Raw genomic sequence first — 9,380 nt, 5'->3', positions numbered from 1 at the left:
TTTAAAGCCCGCCGAAGGAGGTTCACCAACCTGGAAGAGAACACACGCTTACCTTTAGGGGAAAGGTGGAGCCCATCCCATCCCAGCATGTCTCTCATCATGAGCCCTGGGGGACTCCGCTGCCCACTTCCCCCCAGGTCGAATATGACCCGTCCACCACCACCCTCTGAGTGCGACCCTTGAGCCAACTTGTAATCCATCTGACTGTGTAGGCATCAATGCCACAGTTGCCTAGTTTTTTAATGAGGATGGGGTGGGAGACGGTATCAAAGGCCTTGCTGAAGTCTAGGAAGACTACGTCTGTGGCGACACATGTATCCATTGCCTTTGTAACCTGATCATAAAAGGCAATCAGGTTGGTCTGACATGACCTGCCCCTAATGAAACCATGCTGGTTGCCCTTGAGCATCATCTCTGAAGCCGGCCCATCACACATGTGCTCCTTGAGGATCTTCTCAAAGAGTTTCCCAAGGATAGAGGTAAGACTGACGGACCTATAGTTGCCTGGGTCCTCCCTCTTCCCTTTTTTGAAGATGGGGACCACGTTAGCTATCTTCCAGTCATTTGGCACCTGGCCCGAGCACCACGAGTGCTCATAGAGCTGTGCCAAGGGCCCTGCAATAACCCCAGCTAGCTCCCTCAACACCCTGGGGTGGAGAGCATCTGGACCTGCTGATATGAACACGTCCAGCCCCACCAGAAGCTCTCTAACCCGGTCCTCCCCAACCTGAGGTTTGGAGGCATTCCCCTCGAGTCCATCTGGCATCACAGCGGGGAAGTCTCGGTCCCTGCACCATTTGTCCAAAGAAATTCACAAATATATATATCCACTCTGACCCCTCCTGCACACCGCAACTACAAGACACTTTAAAAAAGACATTAGAATATGCCTGAAGGAAAGACCAGGAGAGACAAGGGCACCAACAATGCTTTACCTCCGTAGTAGCAGGGAGTTAGCCTTTTTATGTGGTACACGGACTGTGGGTCTACTCCATATGTAGTTGTAGGGGAAAAAATGAAATTCTTGTGAAATCCAAGTTCTTTCCCATCTTTTGTGTTTCTAAATATGCAAGAAAAAATATCAGATGTGTGATGAGGCTGGTCTTATCAAAACAGTCCTCAGAATTGTGATAAGGCATGAATAACTTTTAAGTTTCCATCAACTAAGAGTTGCACAGCTAATTTTCTTCTCAAATCTACAAGTAGGTGCTCCCAGGTGAGATTGGGTTAGCTCAAGGAAGAAGATGTGTGTAGTCTATACATGTTTTTACACATGCAGTGTGCACATATCCATAAGCGGACCTTGTGAATAAGGAACTCCCCTTTATCTACACCTACCAACTATGCCTTATGCAGAGCCCAAGGGTGGATATGTATAAATCTGTGGACCGTTGAAATCTTCAGCAACACAGAAGAATATATTTGAAAGACAATGGTGTTTATAAGCAATTTTGTACATCTGTTCTCACAAGCTTATAATTGTAAATCTTTAAAGAGAAGAAAATTTGGTGAGAGAAAATTCACTTTGGTATCAAATAAATCAAAGAACTATAAAACTGCTTGATAATGAGGAAAAGTATTACATTGATGTGAAGGGAATTTGTCTGTAACTATTTAATGGACTAACAAGGCTATATTTGAATTACAGTTCTATTGCCACAATATTGTCAGACACACCACAGAAATTAAAGGAGTTTAGTAAACAGTGTCAAGCCAGCATGAACAATCTCTGAAGGCTGCTGTTTCAGATACCAGAGTTGTTCTTTCATTAGAGAAACTTTTATCACTTAACATGCTATTTCTCCAATTCTGATAATTCTAAAATTGAAATTCTCTTCTCACTAATAGTTAAAGTCTGACTGACAGTATGTTGTCAATGATTATCAAACTAAAAAAAAAATCTGGAAAGGTTTGAGCTTCTGTACTTGATGATATATGACCAACCAGATTCTTTGCCAGTGTTAATCAGAGTAGGTCAAGTTGACTTCAAAGAAGTTATGCTAATTTGCACCATGTTAGTATTTGACAGCTGAAAGATTAAACAGAGCAGGAAGATTAAATTGAATTTTTTAACAAGAAATGATCATGTATTTAGGGTTGGCATGAATCCTTTGTAAATTCAATGACAAGGTCCCCTCCTCCTACCACCCCTACTCCCTCCTAGCTCTACTTGTGTTAATTGTAAGTTGTTAAATTAGACTGAGTTTTTTACTTTGCAGCTAGGTTGAGCCCACACAGATAATTTGCGCTTTTTTCTTTTGTTATTTTGTATTGAGCCATATCAGTTCTAAATGTTGCATTTAATAAGAAAGCTGCTGAGCTGACATGTATGTGTGTATGCTATCTGTTCTTTTCAAGCTTTTGTGATATATTGGAAGATTTAAAAGGGAAAGAAAGGAAAGGTGAGAACAAGAAAGTGGAACAATGTATAGGCGGACAAGAAGTCCCTTGGGGCCTCCCACCATTACTCAAAATGCACTCCAAGTTCAGAAACTGGCTTATGTACAAGAATGATTAGATAGATAGATAGCTGGATAGATAGATAGATAGATAGATAGATAACCTAAGAAGAACACCCCAAAGCTATTTTGCAAGTTGCTCACTCATGCTCATATACACGTTTTTATAATTGGGTTGGTGGATGGTTTCTTAACCTCTGGTTTATGTTCTTGAATCCATTTGTTCTGCTCTGTGGCTATAATAGGCATGACTGGAGCTAATGATTCACTTGCCTAATGTGGATACAACGTGATCACAACATGAAGTAACAAGTCTCCCTCATCACTGCACTGTTCACTTCCTCATCACCCTTCCCCAACAACATTCTTCTATACCAGTCCTGGGTGGTTGCAGGGCACAAACGGTAACACATTACTAGGGAGCATTTTCCTATTTCAGAATTGGAAACAGAGAAAGCAAACCTAATTACATACATGTAATCACTCAGTGGCTACTCGTGAGCAGGAATGTAATAGAAATTCAAAGTGATTATACAAAGGGGAAAATAAGAGGGCATTAAAAGAAGTCTGTTAAACCAAAGAGCTTGAGGGAGAATAGCAATAAATATAGTAGGAGACGCAACAACACATTTTGTTGCAGAAAAATAAAAGTGGTTGAAGGGCATTGGAAGAACTGGGTGGGGAGCAAAGGGTTTCATGGAAGGACTGCGGAGCATCAGCAGAGCTGTGTGGGGAGCCCAGATTGCAATACCAGATGGAGGGATTGGAGGGCAGGTTGGAGATGCATCAACAGAGGCTCAAAATGGAAAAGGCACCAATGGAGGAGTAATGGACACTGTATTAGAAATGTGTCCCAGTATTTCTCCCATGACTGCCCACTCTGCACAGGAGGAGCTTCCCAGGTGCAGTGAATATCCCCTCTATTCTGAACCTGAACTTCTGGTTAAACTCAACATGCCAGATCAGCAAAAGTATAACAATGTAAGTGGGGCAGGAAGGGGTCTGCATGTGGGAGGAGAGAGAGGAATATCGTCTTGGGTAAAGGGATGGATCAGCAGCCTGACCTTCAACCTGCACCATTTTCCCTGGGGAAGGGGGCGGAGAGAATGGTAATTGGGAATGAATGAGGTTAGAGCAGCTTTTTCCCCATAGAAGAGAAGAAGTTCTTTCTAGACCAGGGTTGTATCTTTTTTTCTTTGACTCCATGGACCAGATCAATTGGAAATAGAAATCTAGGACTAGTATCTTCAGAGGTCCTTCTGCAGTGATTGAATAGTACCTGAGTTCCCTTTAGAAGAGGAAGAAAGAGAGTAACAGAAAGAAACAGACACGAAGAGATGGACAAACACGAGTGGAGAAAAACAGAGAAAGAAACAGCCAGAACAGTGTGAGAGAGAGGAAGAAGACCTGGGCTTCAGCAAGTGGTGGAATAAAGAGAAAGGGGATCACCTCTATTCCCTTCCCTGAATTGAGGATCGGTGAGGATGCACTGAATGTAGGAAAGAAGAACGGACTGTGGGTTACATGTGAAAGCAGAGACCTCTCTAATGCCTCATGGAGACCCATAGCCTGGTCGTGACCCTCTTTACCCTGGCAAGTCTCTTGTGGGTGAGTCGCATCACAAGTTCCTCTTTTGTCAAGTATAGCATCTGGCTATGGTATTACTTCAGTACATTTATAAGGTGTCAGAAGCTGATGTGAAATAAAAGTTTCCCTATTATTTCAAAGTGGTGGGAATATATAGAACAGTCCATACAAGACAGAAGGTCATTCAAAGCTGTAATAGGGAAGACATAGAAAATAAATGTAGACACGTGAAGCAAGAGAACAAGTGGAACAGAACTATAGTGAGGAATGATAGAAAGTACAGGTGACTAACTGCAGGTTCCCAAGAGGCACAGGAGAATTCAGAGCTCTAATAAGCATGATGCTGATGGCTCAGTATTTGACAGTGGAAGGGAATTCAGATGTGTAACTCAGACTGTAGAAAGTGGGTGATAGTTTACACAGAGAGAAAAGAAGAGAATTTGGGATCTATAATGGAAGCAATGACAGCTGGGATGTAAAACAGTGACAGAGGAATAGATACAATTATGGTAGAGTGAGTGAGAGGGATAATAAAAGGTGTCTCAAAAGTGAGTCTTTCCAGGCTGGGGCTTAGGACCGGCATTGGGAGAAATAAAGGACAGGATAATACCAAGACATCAGGGAGCCCAAATCAGGACAACTAACATTTATTGCCTCTGCTTGCTTTTTTTCCATATAGTTTCCACAAGTGCAATGTGAGGAGGTCTGTGTGAACACTGAACAGTAAGTATATGAACATCCTGAATTGGTTCCAAAACAGGGCAGCGTAAGTGTGGATTTGAGAAGGCTCCACTGATGGTATTTTCCACGGTCTACTACAAGTGAGCTGCCATAGTGATAGTGCAGATTCCCACAAGAAACTAATGCAGACAGAATGTGGGGTTTATTTGAAATTATTTGCCAAAAAATTCCTAGGAATAAATCTTGCTCTGCAGCTGATTCATAAGCAATTCATTCTAAGTCATCTGCAATATGAACTTGAGACATACTGACTAGATCTGATTGGACACATAAGTCGTGCTTCTGCTTCCTACATAAGTAGTACTTCTACTTCCTACCTGGATCAGTTTAACACTTATCAGGCATGTCTACATGTGCTTTTATGTGCACCCAAACTTAATGTGCATTTGCCTAAGGTTTACACTGTAAGTAGCCTTGATTAGAGTTATGAATTTGAAGTTTTCTACATGAATAGATACTTAAATTTACTATTTCTTGGAAAAATGATATGGACATTTTCAAGAATCTTAACAGAAAGTGAATGCAAAGCAAATATTAAAGCATTCAAGAAAAAATTGATTTTTATTAATGAAATTTTGGGCAAACTTCTTTTTTCAGATGCTTAACTAACTATATGTAAAGTAATGTACTTTGTGCACGAGGGATAGAAATACAGAGAAAAAAAACAAAACAGCATTGTTGGAAGACCTAATTTATGAAGAGAGATTAAGAGAAGAAAGTTTTAGAAATTATAACTCTCTATTAGTAACTGTAACTGAAAGTTGTAAACAGAATAGGAGGTACGTGAATGAGAAGAAGGACAAGGAACAAGTGGGCCAAAGCCAAGGAGACAAAGATTTCAGGTCAGATCTTTAATAGAGAGATTTATTGGAATATTGTACTTGGTGTGAGTAGTGGAAGACCCTCACGTAAGTAATTTAAAATCTGGGACACAGATTTGCCCATAGGCAGTCATCAGCTGGAGTAGAGAGGGGAGGTGGCATGGGACAGTAGAGAAGACAAAGATGGATTTCACTATCTGTAACTTCCCGGTTTTTCTGTTATGACCTTTTTATTGCTCCTTTTCCTCAGATGCTCAACCACTAACTGGGTCCACCTCTGGTACATCTGGTAAGTTTGCATGTGCATCCCTCCATAAATATCTGGTTTAGCTGTTACTTTAGTTACTGAGCAAACACAAGAATTAAGATTATTTAATGCCTCAAATCTTCCATTTGGCCCCCTCTAATGTTATAAAAGTTGTATTGCATTTCTCCATTCTTCCTGGGTTGCATTATTGTTACCACATTATCTTGGACAGACCTTAGTGTCTCTCTCTCCATCTTAGTTACATATTCCTATTAAATATATTAAAGATAAGATGCATCATGCACAGAATGTTTTTACAATATGGCCAGGTGCAGGGATGACATTTTTTACAGGACTGTCTCCTTATATTTTAATAATTGCAGTTGGATCATGTATTACAATTCCTTCAATGCCTGCACTAAAATGTGTGGTAGTAACTGTGTTCCCTCTCCCTTTATAGGCTGGTGGTAGCTATTGGTGGGCTTCTACTCTTGTGTGGCATAGTCTTAACCTGTGTGAGGTGCTGCTGCCTTAACTGTTGGAGGGCTGGAGAAGAACCAGTTCCTCACCCGTATGAAGTTACAGTCATTGCCTTTGATCATGACAACACCCTCCAGAGCACAATTACATGTGAGTGTCACCTTGCAAAAGCCAAGCTCCTTACAAGGAAGGCTGAGAGACCTTGAATGAAACTTTTTGTACTCATAATATCTTCATTCATGAGCCCCACAAGTCTTATATTTTCTGTGTGTGTGGTGAGGGAGTAGCGAGGTGGCAGGTTAGGGAGCAAGGCTGGCATTAGATGAGGGTAGGTTCATTATGTCACTTGGTGGACCGATGATGGGAAGGTCCTCGGCCCCATGTCCCACCACATACAGCAAATTATCTAGTGCTGGGGAATGGGAGGACTTGGTATATAGGGGCACTTGTACACGTGATGGGGGTTTAGTTTCCTAAATTGAAATGGTGGGTTTTAATTGAAATGATTAAAAACCCACTGTTTCTATTTAGGGGTTTCCATCACTGTTATGGCAGGGGGCCTGATCTTTTTTTTTTTTTTTTAATACAGCTCCCGGCCCTTTCTTCCATGGCAGCAGTTCCCCCCTGGGGCTGCCCAAGCAGGCTGCTAGCAGGCAGATGCTGCCTCAGCTCAGCCTCAGGGAAGAGTTTCCTAGTTTCCTGGTTGTTAGGGTTAGAAGGGGCCTCAATAGATCATTGAGTTTGACCCCCTGCCCTGAGCAGGAAAGAGCACTGGGATTAGATGACCCCAGCCAGCTGCTTGTCCAGTCTCCTCTTAAAGACGCCCAAGGTAGGGGAGAGCACCACCTCCCTTGGGAGCCCATTGCAGATTCTGGCAACCCTTACAGTGAAGAAGTTTTTCCTGATGTTCAACCTAAATCTGCTGTCTGTCAATTTGTGGCCATTGTTCCTGGTTATTCCAAGGGGTGCCCTGGTAAACAGAGCATCTCCTGTTTCTTGCTACCATCCCCCACCTCTCCTCCCCAGCAATGAATTTGTAAATGGGACAAAATCCCCTCTCCACCTTCTTTTGCAGAGGCTGAAAAGATTCAGGTCCCTCAGTCTCTCCTCATAGGGCCTTACCTGCATGCCCTTAACCATACAAGTGGCCCTCCTCTGGACCCTCTCAAGGTTGTTCACATCTCTCTTGAAGTGTGGCATCCAGAACTGGACGCAGTACTCCAACTGCAGCCTGACCAATGTTGCACAGAGGGGAAGTATCACCTCCCTGGACCTGTTTGTGATGCACCTGATAATGCATGATAGAGTGCAGTTAACTTTACTGATTACTTCATCACATTAACAGCTCATATTCATTTTGGAGTCAGTTATGACTCCAAGATCCCTTTCTGCCCCTGTGCTGCTGAGAAGGTCATCCCCTAGCCTATAGGTGTGTTGGTGATTCCTTCCCCCTAGATGCAGCACTTTGCAGTTGTCTTCGTTGAACTGCATCCTAATCTGTTCTGCCCTCTTTTCCAACCTGTCCAGGTCCACCTAGATTTGATCTCTTCCCACAACTGTATTTACTTTTCCCCATAATTTCATGTCATCTGCAAATTTGGACAGAGTGCTCTCAATGCCTTCATCCAAGTCGCTGATGAAGACACTGAATAGCACAGGTCCAAGGACCGAGCCTTAGGGGACCCCACTGCCCACATCTTTCCAGGTTGAAACTGACTCATCCACCACCACTGTCTAGGTGTGACCCTTAAGCCATTCGCCCCCCACCTGACCATGTAATCATCTATGTCACAGCCGCTCAGTTTGCTTATGAGAATACGATGAGATACGCTATCGAAGGCCTTCTTAAAATCCAATTAGATGACATCTACCTCAACTCCTGCATCTAAGCATTTTGTGACCTGGTCTTAAAAAGAAACAAAGCTTGATCAGGGCAGGTGCTGCCGCCAAGCTGGGGCAGCACCTGCCTACTAGCCACCCAACAGGGCAGTCCCTGGGGGTACCACTGCCATGGAGGGAAGGACCTGAGCCCCTGACAGCTCAGGGTCCACCAGCAGCTCACTGCCAGCTGCAGGAGAGGAAGGAAGGCTCTACAAAAAAAAAATAAAAAATCAGGCTCCTCAATGCCTTTTTTTTTTTTTCTTCTGGCGGAGACTGCTCACATAAGCTGCTGCCAGGCCACACAGCTCCAGAGTTGTGGGGGTGCCTGGTCCTTCCCTCTGTGGCAGGGGTGGCCTCTGGGGCCACTTGGGTTGGGTACTAGCTGCACGGGTGCTGGCCCACCTCAAAGGCAGCACCCACTGGATCCAGCTCTTCCTCAAGTCTGCACGCTGAACCCAGCAAGTATACTTTTCTTTGCCTTCTGACAAGTTGATGGTTCCTGGTTTAAACCATTTATTGTTCCCATCCCTTTTAGCTCTCCACTCTGTGTTTGGTCCTGCTGCCAGGAGGATACTGGCCGTGGCACACTCCCATAACACTGTACAAGGAGCACCACCCCTTTGTGGATCAGAAACGCCCCCAGTGTATGAGGAAGCCCTACGCATGAGCAGGTTCACTGTAGCCCAGGCTGGACACAGAGCCACAGACTTTGCTCCGATACCAGAGGAAAAACAACAGGCTTCAGCTGAGAAAGAAAATTCACAACCAAATCTCCCATGTTGCTATCACTTATGACTTTATTCAGCAACAAATGGGCACATCTATATGTGCACTTTACTGTACATCAACCTATTTAAGGCGCATTAAAACATCACTAAAAAACAATGCTCTTTAGTTAATGTGCATTTTCTTAGTACCTCACAATGGAGGTACTACATTTAATGAGCATTGACTAAAGTGCATTAATGCGCATGTAGACATTAATATTCAGGGAAAGAATCTAGATCTGTACTGGCTGGGTACAGGACATGTTTAATTTTTTTCTCCGTTTTTGTCTAATGTCATGAACAAGGAAAGAAAATAACTTGATTTCCAGTTAGGCTATAATCCAGAGTATTTCTGTAGAGCTCTCCTGTTCAGTCTCTGAGAGCTGGGATTGTTAAT

At 43.2% G+C, this 9,380-nt stretch overlaps 1 protein-coding gene across 1 annotated transcript; it reads left to right on the top strand.

The window, feature by feature from the left end:
- Window positions 1-3,383: 3,383 nt before the first annotated feature.
- Window positions 3,384-9,023, top strand: TMEM52B (transmembrane protein 52B). Its single transcript, XM_019548637.1, has 5 exons — window positions 3,384-4,067; window positions 4,726-4,769; window positions 5,859-5,897; window positions 6,316-6,485; window positions 8,752-9,023. Exons 1-5 carry the CDS (start codon window positions 4,014-4,016, stop codon window positions 9,009-9,011), a joined length of 567 nt encoding a protein of 188 aa, XP_019404182.1. The 5' UTR covers window positions 3,384-4,013; the 3' UTR covers window positions 9,012-9,023.
- Window positions 9,024-9,380: the final 357 nt, after the last annotated feature.

The sequence above is a fragment of the Crocodylus porosus genome, unplaced genomic scaffold, assembly GCF_001723895.1.
Source record: "Crocodylus porosus isolate Cpor-Errol unplaced genomic scaffold, CroPor_comp1, whole genome shotgun sequence".
NCBI classification, from domain to species: domain Eukaryota; kingdom Metazoa; phylum Chordata; order Crocodylia; family Crocodylidae; genus Crocodylus; species Crocodylus porosus.
The sequence above is the reverse complement of the archived record's forward strand: the minus strand, read 5'-3'. Positions and strand labels throughout refer to the sequence as shown.

Coding starts and splice junctions, on each gene's coding strand:
- TMEM52B (XM_019548637.1), top strand. CDS start 4,014: ATGGAGACCCATAGCCTGGTCGTGACCCTCTTTACCCTGGCAAGTCTC. Junction 4,068..4,725: donor CCCTGGCAAGTCTCTTGTGG/GTGAGTCGCATC, acceptor TTTTCCATATAG/TTTCCACAAGTGCAATGTGA. Junction 5,898..6,315: donor GTCCACCTCTGGTACATCTG/GTAAGTTTGCAT, acceptor CTCCCTTTATAG/GCTGGTGGTAGCTATTGGTG.